This window comes from Arvicola amphibius, chromosome 15, assembly GCF_903992535.2.
Source record: "Arvicola amphibius chromosome 15, mArvAmp1.2, whole genome shotgun sequence".
In the NCBI taxonomy this organism is placed as follows: Eukaryota; Metazoa; Chordata; class Mammalia; order Rodentia; family Cricetidae; genus Arvicola; species Arvicola amphibius.
This window is the reverse complement of record NC_052061.1, coordinates 48,444,661-48,458,304: the sequence shown is the minus strand read 5'-3', so window position 1 is coordinate 48,458,304 and position 13,644 is coordinate 48,444,661. Positions and strand designations below refer to the sequence as shown.

Sequence of the window (13,644 nt, the reverse complement as noted above, 5' to 3'; positions counted from 1 at the left end):
ACAGGACCCCTGAGGCAAGAGCTGTTGCAGAGGTTATTGCTTACTGGCTTGCTGGCTGTGACTTGCTTTCTGTTTGTTTGTTTGTTTGCTTGTTTTTTGAGAAAGAGCCTGGAACCACCAGCCCAGGGTCGGCACCACTCACAATGGGCTGGCCCCTCCCCCATTAATCACTAAGAAAATGCCCTACAGGTTTGCCTACAGCCCATCTTTTGGAAGCATTTTCTCAATTGGGATTCCCTCCTCTCAGATGACTTTTAGCTTGTGTCAAGCTGACAAAACTGTCCAGCACAGGCAGCCAGTATCCTAGAGATGCCTGTTTCCTCGGCGCTTGTGGCTGCTCCTGGTCCCTGTAACCCAGAAGTACCTTTGGAATCCCTCAAGGGATCTGAAGCTGCAGTGACTAGAACCTGAGGGTTGTCACACATGCCCTGTTGCTCTCCTCAGGGTCTTTTCTGGGATACCCATTGTTGACTCCTCAAGAATCTGGGTAGTTTAAAAGTCAGAAGGAAGATGGGCCAGGTGGTGGTGTCGTATGCCTTTAATCCCAGCACTTGGGAGGCAGAGGCAGGTGGATCTCTGTGAGTTCAAGGCCGGCCTGGTGTACAAGAGCTAGTTCCAGGATAGGCTCCAAAGCTACAGAGAAACCATGTCTCGAAAAACCTAATAATAAAATAATAAATAAATAAATAAATGAATGAATGAAAGTCATAAGGAAGAAATTCCCTCTCATGCTCATGTGGATCTCTATCTGGACCCCTGCAGGCCACATGGGGATAAGGTGGCTGCTCTGTCCCTTTGGTCTCCTTAAGGCAGAGTCCAGAGAAACCCATCTTTGCTTCTGTCAGACTAGCCCCATCCAAGAAGGCGTATAGCAAATCCTGTGTGGAAGTTTCTCCAGGCAGAATTCATATCTACATGGCATGGTAGGTGTGAGTTGGTCCTGATTAGAACGTGTTTTCACAAGGGGCTAGAAGATGTTAGGAAAAGCCGCAGTGCCACCAGCAATTCCTTACTCTGTGTTCCAGGAGGTCTGAGACCCATACTCCACCTCCTTGGTTGTCAAAGGAGTTGCTGTTCCCATGTTCTGAGTCTTCTATGAGGTGGCCTGAGTTGACATAGTTTTTCATAGCTTCTAGCTTCTGAGAATATGTGACATTTGAAATGTGCATAGCCCTTGCTATTAACAGAACCTCCCTCCCCCCCACCCCCAATGAGACAATACTTCCAAAGAGCCAGGGTCTCAGGGGCTCATCTTTCATGGTTCAGGGTTGATAGTTGAAAGTTGTTCTCTTGCTGAAATCCAGTCTAGAGAAAATAATCCTGGGGCCTGAATGGGACAGCCTAGGCCATGGTTCCTAGCCTACTCCAGTCACGTCAGGAGACCAGGGTCCATCAATCCCACCCTCTTAATCTTAAATTGAGAGACCCGTGTTACATAGAGACCCGAGGTCTATACAGTGGGTCACCTGTTAAAGGTTACAGCCCAGAAGAGCCAGCATCGGTCTTGGGTTTACCTGATGGACCCAGGCCCTCACGGCCCTGTGCCACTAACATAGGCCCTGGTTTCTCGGCCTTATGTCACCTGCATAGTTTTGTGGGTCAGCCTGTGGAGGACTCATGCTGTCACAAGCTCCTCTGCACCCTGTACACGGTGCTCTTATTTCAGATGCTAGGGTCTCCATAGGCTGTTTTGAAGCTGAGGAGGAATCCCATGAAGGACAAATTCATGCCATCTGAGCTGCCCCTGGAACACAAGTCCACGGGCTGGGAATCATGGGTTTGCTCACCGTCCCCTCCTGATGGCAAACACATAGGGAGAAGGCTTATTTAGAGGCTATATGGCTGTCCCACTAGGGTCTCTCTGTACCTTGGCCCCACTCTTGCTCTGAGGCCAGGCCTGAGTGAAAAGTTCCTGCACCTTATAAGCCTCTCCGCCGACACAGCAATCCAATCAGACCAAATCAAACTGAATTAGAAAAACCCCAGGTTTAATGGGTAAAACACTCCTGGATGATCTTCTGCTCCCGCCCCCCCAAGGAAGGAGATGGGGAAGAGAAACCAAAAATCCATGAGTCTGTTTTCTGGAGGGCAGTTTAAACCCTGTGGTAGTGGTCTTGAGCATCTCTGGGGAAGGGGTCATCATTTGATAGGCTTTCTGAGATGCAGCAGGATTTGGAGGGAGATGAAGAAGGTGGTTTGGGGTAGGACTTCCACCAGAACTCTCAGACTCTTTGGATATATGGATGCCAGGGGTCAGTGTGGAGCTTCCATCAGAACACCGAGGCTATTATAGCCTGCACACCCTACTCCAGGTCACTTGAGTGGCTAGCCTGCTCCACTTCCTACTTGGTCCTGTGGATTCCTTGGTGTGACTGTTCTATATAGACTGATGGGCAGGTCCTCCATACAGTGACAAGTAGGCCCCACCCTTTGGTGGGGGGCTTTAACATCCCTTCCGTGCAACCCAGTGCTAGAAACCAGCCAGGCCTGGTAGGAAGTGAGGAGAAAATACAGAGATGGACAAGGGTACCAGACCCATTTGGAGCAAGATTTTTTTTTGTTTTGATTTGGTTTGGTTTGGTTTTTCCGAGACAGGGTTTCTCTGTGTAGCCCTAGCTGTCCTGAAACTCCCTCTGTGACTAGGCTGGCCTCAAACTCAGAGATCTGCCTGCCTCTGCTTCCCTTCCAAGTGCTAGGATCGTGTGTGCCACCACTACCCAGATCTTTTTGTTTTGTTTTGAGACAGGATTTCTCTGTGTAGTGTTGGAGCCTGTCCTGGCATTTGCTCTGTAGATCAGGTTGGTCTTGAACTCACAGAGATCCGCCTCCCAAGTGCTGGGATTAAAGGTGTGCACCACTACCCCAGCTCTTTTTTTATTTTTTAATTAGCTGATTTTTTTTATTTAAACTGCAGCTGTCCTGAGTTCCCATGATCTGGTTTTTAGAACTGAAGCCCAGCCAGAAGGGGAGGGTTGTTTTTAAAGGCAAAAGGTCACAATCTGCTCCTGCTAACGTGAGCTTCTGCAGGTGTGAGAACAACACAGGTCTTTTGCATTCATTCCTGGAATTCCTGGCAGTGTCTTAAGAGCCTCAGGTTGCTCAGTGGACTAGCTTCAGACCTCAGCTGCTACAATACCTGAACTTTCACCATCCCGGTAGAGTGAATCAGAGGGTTTGTGTCCCTCACCACCTCTGCAAATTCATTGTTTGATTTCCAGCATCCTGCCTGTGCCATCCATCTGTGCCTCTAGAGCCAGACCAGAGTCCAGCTCTGTGGGGACGATAAAGCCTAATGCACAGCAGGCAGACTTCCCTGCCAGTGCTCCGGGGTGAGGCGCTCAGACAACGCAGCTGTAAGAGAGCTCCTAGACCAATTAGCAGGATCTTAATTAAATAGCTTATTTGATTTGCATCCAAATTATAATTTATGTGCTCCATCTAGACTTGGTACTTCTCCACTGTTTAACATTTTCATGCTAACAGCGGTGGCTCCCTGCTGTGCAGTGTTTGTTTGTCCCCTGGCAGGGCGCTCCAGGAGGCCCGTTCTGGAGCCCACTTTGATTGGAAGGTAGCCTGTCCTTCCAGCCTCCAACTTGTCTCTGCAGCTCAGTGCACTGTACAACCAGCACAGGGTTTATATAACTGCACACTGTAACACCAGCACAGGGATTTATATAACTGCACACTGTAACACCAGCACAGGGTTTATATAACTGCACACTGTAACACCAGCACAGGATTTATATAACTGCACACTGTAACACCAGCACAGGGTTTATATAACTGCACACTGTAACACCAGCACAGGGCTTATATAACTGCACACTGTAACACCAGCACAGGGCTTATATAACTGCACACTGTAACACCAGCACAGGGTTTATATAACTGCACACTGTAACACCAGCACAGGGTTTATATAACTGCACACTGTAACACCAGCACAGGGTTTATATAACTGCACACTGTAACACCAGCACAGGGTTTATATAACTGCACACTGTAACACCAGCACAGGGTTTATATAACTGCACACTGTAACACCAGCACAGGGTTATATAACTGCACACTGTAACACCAGCACAGGGTTTATATAACTGCACACTGTAACACCAGCACAGGGTTTATATAACTGCACACTGTAACACCAGCACAGGGTTTATATAACTGCACACTGTAACACCAGCACAGGGTTATATAACTGCATACTGTAACACCAGCACAGGGTTTATATAACTGCACACTGTAACACCAGCACAGGGTTTATATAACTGCACACTGTAACACCAGCACAGGGCTTATATAACTGCACACTGTAACACCAGCACAGGGTTATATAACTGCACACTGTAACACCAGCACAGGGTTTATATAACTGCACACTGTAACACCAGCACAGGGTTTATATAACTGCACACTGTAACACCAGCACAGGGTTTATATAACTGCACACTGTAACACCAGCACAGGGTTTATATAACTGCACACTGTAACACCAGCACAGGGTTTATATAACTGCACACTGTAACACCAGCACAGGGCTTATATAACTGCACACTGTAACACCAGCACAGGGTTTATATAACTGCACACTGTAACACCAGCAGAGGGATTTATATAAGGTGTTAGAGACATTTGTTAGGAAGCTGCACTGCATTGCACTTTTCAGTCCAGCCACCATGTCAAATGTGAACAGTGTTGTCTCTCACTGACAACATGGCTGTCACTAGGGCCCCTGAGTCATGGTACTTAGAGTAAGCTCCTGCCTCACAGTTCTGTCTAGGACTGTTGGAGGCTTTATTTGGGACATTCCCCATTCCCCATCAATGCACCCTAAAGAGTAACCAGGAGATCTGGGAGGGAAGGTCGAAGGCAAAAGAAAAGCTTGCATACAGGAACCACTGTAGTAGAACCAAGCTGTGACTAGGAGAGATAGCTTCAGCAGCCAAGTTATCCCACAAGAAGCTGTAGGGGTTGGCTGCATGCTGCATACATAAGTACTTGTTCAACCTTCTCTCTGTACTTCTGAATGCAAAAATCAGGGTTATTTGTACTCTGTGCTCTTCTCTTGAGTCTCTTGGTCACAGCTGTTTGTAGCCTTCAGCTTCCGTGTTCAGCTCTGGGTCTCTCGGCTTTCATGCAAAAGGTCCTTCTTCCTCTCTGCTCTAGTGACTCATCTCCTTCTGAGAGACTCACTTCCCCCGGCCACACACTGAGAGCTTTCTTATTTTATGTACATTGTTGTATTGCCTGCATGCATGTCTGTGTGAGAGTGTCAGATTCCCTGGAACTGGAATTTACAGATAGTTGTGAGCTGCCGTGTGTGTGTGTGTGTGTGTGTGTGTGTGTGTGTGTGTGTGTGTGTGCGCGTGCACGCGTGCGCGGGAAATTGAACCTGGATCCTCTAGAAGAGCAGCTCTTAATTGCTGAGCCATCTCTCCAACCCCATACTGCAAGCTTTATGGTGTTCTTGGGAGCGCTTCTCTAAGCCAGTGGTCAAAGTTAAGATGTGGAACTGCCCAGAGTGTTTCATTTTGTTTTGAGACTCGCATGCAGCCCAGGCTGACTTCAAACTCATCATATTCCTACTTCTACTTCCTAAATGCTGGAATTCCAGCCTAACTGCCTAGGCTACTGTAAAGAGCTTTTTCCCATAAAAGGGTACAGGAAAACTTGGGCAAACACCCAGAGTGAGCTGCTTAGCAGCTGTCAGCCTGAAGCTTTTCCCTTCAGCTAGGTGGCCATACTGTACCCGACTCAAGTCCATCAATGAACACTGCGGCACCGGCTATGGAGGATGTGTGAGGAAAGGACCAGCAGGGCATCTCTTGCAGCGTGGGCTCTGGCTCTAGGATGCTCACTTGGTCTCTATGCCTCTCGTTGCAGGGCATTGACTTCTGCCCTGGTCAGAATGTCTCAGGAGTCACAACCCATACCCAGGAAGAACACACGGAACTACCCCTGATCTTCCACCTGGGACGTGACCCAGGGGAGAGATTCCCACTCAGGTGAGGCAGGGGCAGGGTCTCCATGCTCCAGAGGAGACACTGGCCAGCCAGGCCAAAGATGAGAACCACATCTGGTGGTCTGTCTTCCGTGGAGTTACTCCTCTGGTTACAGAGGAGTATGTATGTCTTTGTAAGGACATGAACCACACAGAGGGATGGAGCCAGAACCCCAGGCACCCATCGAAGGCTGATATAGAACCTACCAATTTCCAGAAAGCTACATTTCCACCTTGGGCCACGGCTGCCTTGCTCTCTGGGAGCTCCCTTCTTGCTTTCTTTTCCTGGTTGCTTCTCATCTCTGCCCCTTGTAGGTCCAGTCTGCTGACAACCTGCAGCAATGGGTCCTATACTTAGTTACCTTCAGGGATGGCCAAGGGCAGGAGTGAGGGATCCAGGCTTAGGATACATCTGTCTGAACTGAATAGCCCTTGGACTGACAGGAGGGAAAGACTTAGAATGAGGATATTCAGGGACATGATCCTAGATTCCGGAGTAAAGTGCTTCAGGTGATGGCCAGCATCCTGGAGCTGAGGGTTTCTAGTCATCCCCACTGGCTACCCACAGTGACCAGTTCTGGTGAGCTAAATGGCCACTGCAGGGTTCAAGGACACTGCTCCTACCTTCCTCTATTGTCAGTGAGATTTGAATGTCACTGCGCACACAACCAGTGACTGGCATCACAGCCACCAGACTCCAGATCTACTAACGACTCCAGCCGACTCTGGCCCAATTCACTCTGCTTCTCCCCGGGGGGCTAATGGCTCTCTTAACAGGATGGTAGGTGCCTAGGGTCCTGGAATACAAGTCCTGTGTCCTATAGCACTCCTGCCAGATTGGAAGGCACAGCCTTCTGCTCAATGACAGGCTAGGACTTGGTAATAGATTATAAAACAGAGGACTTTAAGACACCAGGAAGGTCCCTAAGGCTGCTCCTACATCCTGTGTGAGTAGCTGTCTGTCTCCAGCACCTCAGAAGGCAACCTTCTGGAAATAGGGTCTTGTAGATATTGTTAAGGTCAAGATGACAATGAAGTCATCCTGGAGAGTGGTGGGACATTATTCTGAGAGAAAAGGGACAGAGACATTAAGTGGGGGAAGGCTGCTTAAGGACTAAGCAGAGATGAGAAAGGGCTGGGCCGGGCAGAAAGGTGCCTCTCAGGTTCTCTAGAGGGAGTGTGGTCTTCTGCAGTGCCCCAACTTTAACCCACTGGCTTCCAAACTGCCACCGTGGGGAGCCTCTTTTCCCTTTCTTTAGGCAGAGACTGGTATTTCCTCAAGACCCACTAACACATAAATGTCATAAACCATGGGAGCTCTGTTGATAAGGGATGGTGGGGTTGCAGGGTTGATTGGCTGACCTATAAGATAAGTGCCTATGTAATTGATCACCACTGGCCTCATGCTCTCAGCATCAACCCAAAGTTCACAGTGTCTTTTAGTGATGCCCCTGCTTCATTTACCCACATCTAGCTTGTGCTGAGCAGTTTGGAGCCTAAGTCCTCTTTTAGACAGGGTTTCTCTGTAGCTTTGGAGCCTGTCCTGGAACTCACTCTGTAGACCAGCCTGGTCTCGAACTCACAGAGATCCGCCTGCCTCTGCCTCCTGAGTGCTGGGGTTAAAGGTGTGCACCTGGCGCCATTAACCTTAGTGAAAAATGAATCAAATGCTGGAGGCCTGTGCTGGAACTTTAGGGCTGTATGTGTTTTCTCTCCATCTGTACCTGACCCCTTCTTAACATAAGACAGTTCCTTCTAAGGAAAAAGCATGTGTCACATATGTACATGTTTCAAAATAGTACCCACTGCTATGGCAGTTCTTGTGGAGAGGCCCCTGTTTTCAGGATCCAGTCTCCTACCCACACCGCTGGGTTCTATCACACACAGGTCATGTTGGCAGTAACAGAGAAGGACTCTGCCATGGCTCAGCTTCCTAGGCCCTCATTTCCCTCCCCTTGTGGAGTCTGACAACAAGAGAGCAGCTCACAGTACAGACAGCTGTCCAGGGAGGCTCATGGGTCCCCAGGTGGGGGCCCATAGCCCACTCTGACTTCAGACTGTCACCCTTGCTCTTCCCACCTCTAGAGACCAACTCAAGGTCTCAGGCTTTCCAGACTAGACCACTTCATGTCCTAGAATGTCTGTGAACCTCCTGAGCTGCCTGCTGGGAGCAGATTGACCTTGGACACAATAGCCTTGTAACCAGAGCCACCTTCTCTCCAGCTTTGCCAGTGATGAGTATCAGGATGCTCTCAGCAGGATCACCCCAGTTGTCCAGCAGCACCAGATGTCCTTGGTCCCGGGACAGCCCCAGCTCAATGTGTGTAACCAGGCTGTCATGGTGAGTAGTCTGTGCATGCATGCCGGGGCTTGCCTGTGCTTGACTACATGTGCTGTCCCATGCCATGAGGACACCTTGGCTCCCTGTACACATGCAGCTCAGCCTGGCAAAGTGTATTCAAGTGCCAAAATGGAAATCATTATTCCGGTCAGTATGGGAAGGAAATACACAATATCCCACTACTGCTGAGGACTATTGGAGGGTGAGTAGCCTTGTTCAGGTCCGGGCACAGTCTCCTATTGACAGAGGTTTCTGTCCTGCCCAGTCCCACAGCTGTTCAGCCCCCCATAAAAAACATACAGAGGTCTACATTAATCATAAACTTGTTGGCCTACTAGCTCAGGCTTCTTTTTTTTTTTTTTTTCGAGACAGGGTTTCTCTGCAGCTTTTTTAGAGCCTCTCCTGGAACTAGCTCTTGTAGACCAGGCTGGCCTCGAACTCACAGAGATCCGCCTGCCTCTGCCTCCCGAGTGCTGGGATTAAAGGCGTGCGCCACCACCGCCCGGCTAGCTCAGGCTTCTTATTAACTCTTTTTTTAATTCTAAAACTGATTGGCCCAGTAGCTCAGGCTTCTTATTAATTAATTCTTATAACTTAAACTAGCCCATTCTTGTCTATGTTAGCCATGTGGCTTGGTACCTTTTTCGGCAGTCACATCTTGCTTCTTCTGCATCTGGGTCACTACTGCAGGTTCAAACTAACCTCTTCCCAGAATTCGTGTTGCCCCACCTCTACTTTCCGCCTGATCATTGTCGCCCCACCTATACTTCCTTCCTGGCTACTGGCTAATCAGCATTTTATTAAAAATAATATAAGTGACAGGATAAAAGACCATTGCCCCACAGCACTCCCCCCCTTTTTTTAAACAAGAACTCTGAATCTAATATCCTTTGTTTAGCTTTCTTCCTGACCATTATCCATAACAACTTGTAATCAACACTCTAAACAAGAAAAACATCCATAATCCATTTTTTTTGGGAATGTGGACATAGTTTTCTAGGCTACTTCCTGCTGACTGGGGGTGCTGATAATCTTATGGGGACCTAACGAAAAATTTGAATTATGGTCAAGTCCTAACTGGAATATTCTGTGAGGCTTGATCATCTCAGCCAGCAGTCCTGAATCTGTTCTGGATGTAGAACTCATCTGGGCCATCTGATCCTATTGGAGACTTTTCAGGGGGTCTTCCTTGATCAAATCTGATTTTTCTTAACCCACAATGAATCCACAGCCTCTCATTTTCTGTGGAAACAAAAGCAAAACCTCTTCTCCAAAGTAACATGTCTTTGGACTTAAATTTTGAAGTCAAAGCATTTTCAAAATATACATGTTCTATTAATCCAGCAGCATGTGTAATCAATGTCTTAGCAGCTGTTGTTCCTTCTTCAGCCATCAAACCATTCAAAGACAACACAATAGCATTCCGTATTCAAACTCTCTGTGTATTTTTTATCTTTGCATGGCTTTATTTTAAACTCTATTTCTTCTATTTTTATTTTTTAATTTTTGGTTTTTTGAGACTAGCTTTCTCTGTATATCTCTGGCTGTCCTGGCACACACTATGTAGACCAGGTTGTCCTTGAACTCACAGAGATCCTCCTGCCTCTGTCTCACAAGTGTTGGGATTAAAGGTGTGTGCCACCACACCTAACTACTCTCTTTCTTTTTTATTTTAAAGACTTTATGCTTTTTCTTTTGTCTCCCAAGCCTACATATATTTTTAAAAACACTCTAAACTGTTTAGAGTTTTTTTTTTCCGTCTAAATCTATCTTTACTGTCTATCTTTCTTTCTCTGACCACATGAGTCTTTAACTTGCTAAGCCATATAGCTAGGACTAAAGCCGTGGCTTTGACAACTGGATCCAGCCCATTCCTTAGCTTTTTGAGAGTCTAGCTTCATGGCAGAGGTACTGGCAGGAATCATGTTTATTGCTACAACTCTGTGGAGTTTCAGAGTCCCTGCTACCACTAAGAAGCTTGCTGTCGGCTATTCATAAATACCATTTAAGTGTTTTGTGGTGGGGCCTCTTAAAAGGGCTGCAAAGTTTTTTTCAGTTAAAGCTGAGTCAGGAAGCCTCTCTTAAATGAGACACACTTGCCTCTAGCAAACAGAGCCCACCTGAGAAAATGCTGCTACCAAGAAGCCATGTTTAACTCTGTTCTTTTTGTGTCTAGAATTCCTTCTAGAACTCTCTCAGGTTTTTTTTTCTTTTTTCAAATATTTATTTATTTATTTATTATGTATACAATATTCTGTCTGTGTGTATGCCTGCTGGCCAGAAGAGGGCACCAGACCTCATTACAGATGGTTGTGAGCCACCATGTGGTTGCTGGGAATTGAACTCAGGACCTTTGGAAAAGCAGGCAGTGCTCTTAACCTCTGAGCCATCTCTCCAGCCCCTCTCTCAGGTTTTAAGTGGATTTAATTATCCACGTTGGCCCCAGCTTGCTCTGGGGGTCTCACTGGGACCAGCTTCTTCACTGTGTTCACAGACTATGCATGTGTTGCTGGTTATTGTTAAACTCCTTCCCAGGGGAGATGGAAACATCTACCCCTCCTCCTAAAGTTCCAATAACAAATGGAGGTACATCCCAACAATGTTTACTCTAGGGAACCAGAGAATGTATAGGCTTTCTCATAGGACCGTGGATGAAGAGTTACAGGCAGGAACATGGACGAAGAGGGGGTCACTTAAAGCAGCCGTGCTATAAAGTCTGTAGCCAGCAAGGATGACTCCCCCATTGCTATGTCGATAGAGCTCCCTCTTATATACTCTAGCCCCTCCCCAAGCCCCCAAGTCTTCCTGCAATTAGGGCAGAATTGCATGCAACTGACTAGGAGGAGTGGCTGGATACTCAGGTGAGAGTCCCAAGATTCTCCTGGTAGAACTGTTTTTTGGGGGGGGGGGTGTATTATGTATACAGTGTTCTGCTTGCATGTCTGCCTGCAAGCCAGAAGAGGGCATCAGATCTCATTATACATGAGTGTGAGCTACCAGGCTGTTGCTGGGAATTGAACTCATCTCCTGGTAGTCCTTAAGGAAAGACAATAGTCAAAAAGCAAGCTGGCATGACCTTTTGCAAGCAAGCCCGGCTAAACTCCTGAAGATGGCAAAATTTTGGCTCAGGAGATAGTCCCCACCATACTAGTGTTCTGACCTCTAAATGACAGTGGTAGATCAGGGAGTTTCTCAGGACTACCAGGGTTCTGGGGCCTCAAGAGCTTGAGTGTCCTCACAGTGGGGCATTGCTCTTCCCACCCAGTCTGTAGCTGCTCTTTGGTACAGTCCAGTGAGTGGCCTCCGCGGAGAATGTGGTCTTTTCCTAATGAGTTGCTGTGACACACTCTAGGGTTTAGCTCAGGTCCATCTACTCTGCCAGTCAAATGATCAGAAGGCTGGAGAAATCTAGAGTGCAGCAGGTAGCAGCAGAGCCATCTCAAGCACACACAGAATCAGCAGCTGAAGAAAGGAGTTTATTGAGGGTAAGGAAACACATACATGTAGCAGACACACAGAAAAACAACTCCTCTGTGAAGCAGAAAAATCCAGTCTCTTCCTAGGGCTGAGCTTTTAAAGTCTCTGAAAAGTTTTCCTCCCCTAATTTAGGGTTGGTCAGTTGAAGAAAGCTAGGATATGTGACTGACTGGCCCAGAACCAATGTGTGACGTGTCCTGAGCAGGCCTTGAACTGGTTGAGCCAATCCATAAGCAGGGGGCCTGCTGGTGGGAGACAGACGTCTACAGAGCTTTTGTCTTAAGTTGCCAGGCTTCTGTGAAGAGTCAGGAGGGTGAGGAAGAAGCTGGCCATCTTGGAAATTCATCATCTATATCACCTAGGCATAGCCCCTGTGTCTGTCTGTTTAGCTAACAGGGAGTCTTGTCTAACTCCTTCCTAGTCTCCTTGTGGCATAGCAGCCTCTTTTTCCTGGCTTCCCTACTTGGAAGCTGCCTGAGATACAGGCAGTTGGGTGCAGTCCCACCCTGAGGCTTCCCTCACTGGGCCTCACTTTCCTTGCTGCTTGCTTTCCGATTGCAACCCCACCAGCCACCCCCTTGTCTGCAGATCCAGGGCTGCTGCTTGAAGAAGGTCCTGAGGCTCCACATTCCTGGGATTCTGGAAGGCATGCAGATGGCCGTGTGTGCACTACGGTCAAGTGGGTGGGTGTGGCAGGAGGTCTACATCTTGTAACTGTGCCCAGATTGAATAACTGCAGTTCATTTTGTTGAATTTCATTTTCTAGAATTGGGCACCCCCAGGCTGTGAAAAATTAGGAAAGTGTCTGACACCTCCTGAATCTGTCCCTGAGAAGTGCTCCTGGCCCCATTAGCCAAGATCGGAATCTCCAGCCAGCCCTGCAAGTGCCTAGAAGGCTTTGGCCTTGGGACTAATGGGCGAAAGAGACCAGCTGTCCTCTGCCCGCCCACCACTGGCTGGATGGCCTCTGCAGCCAGTAGCAAGGGTCCAAGACTGCATATACTGGATGCCTGATCCTGGAGTCTGCTCCCTAGCACTGCGGGCCATCTTCCCAGCTGGCTATTGAAAAAGTTATTAGTGCCCTGTGGCCTTGACCATGACCCAGTGCTGCAGCCCAGGGTCTGAAGGGCTGTCACTTTGTCTTCTCACTGTGCCTGCATATATTTCAACCTTGGTGTCGTCGACAAAGGTGAAGATTTCAGTGCTGTGCCAAGGAGCCAACATCTACCTGGGCATCAGTCCTCACCCCCATGTCAACCCCCTGGAGTTTCCCTTCCTCTTTCCCTACTGCTGCAAACAAGAGACAAAGATATCTCATTGTCTGGTCCAAGGTGAGGTCAGTCACTGCCCCCAAGAGACAGGAAGATGCCATTCTAATTTCTGGCTCTGGCTCAGCACACTATGGGACCACTTCTGTAGCTGCCTCCTGTCACCTGTCATGTGCAGGCTCATGGGAGTTGTCCGTCCTGAACAAGTTCTCTCATCTGTGCAATGACTTAGTGCCAAAGCTGAATTGTGAAGGCTGGAAAATGATAATGAAGAGAGCTTGAGGAAATAAATTCCCTTATAATAAATAACAGGAGATGTGTTAGCTGTTATCTGCCTCTCTCTCTCTCTCTCTCTCTCTCTCTCTCTCTCTCTCTCTCTCTCTCTCTCTCTCTCAGACAGGGTTTCTCTGTGTAGCCCTGGCTGTCCTAGAACTCACTCTGTACACCAGGCTGGCCTCGAACTCAGAAATCTACCTGTAGCTGCCTCCTGAGTGCCTGAGATTAAATGTATATGCCACCATGCCCACCTATCCTTGTATTTGTAATAGAGATGA

General features: G+C 47.9%; 1 protein-coding gene across 1 annotated transcript in view; it reads left to right on the top strand.

The window, feature by feature from the left end:
* The window catches only part of Galns (galactosamine (N-acetyl)-6-sulfatase), a 36,463-nt gene extending 23,062 nt beyond the window's left edge, over nucleotides 1-13,401 (top strand). Inside the window, exons 13-15 of the mRNA XM_038312780.1 lie at nucleotides 5,887-6,008; nucleotides 8,228-8,345; nucleotides 12,589-13,401. Coding sequence (XP_038168708.1) covers nucleotides 5,887-6,008; nucleotides 8,228-8,345; nucleotides 12,589-12,675 — 327 coding nt within the window. The 3' untranslated portion in view covers nucleotides 12,676-13,401. The remainder of the gene's footprint in view (nucleotides 1-5,886; nucleotides 6,009-8,227; nucleotides 8,346-12,588) is intronic.
* Nucleotides 13,402-13,644: the final 243 nt, after the last annotated feature.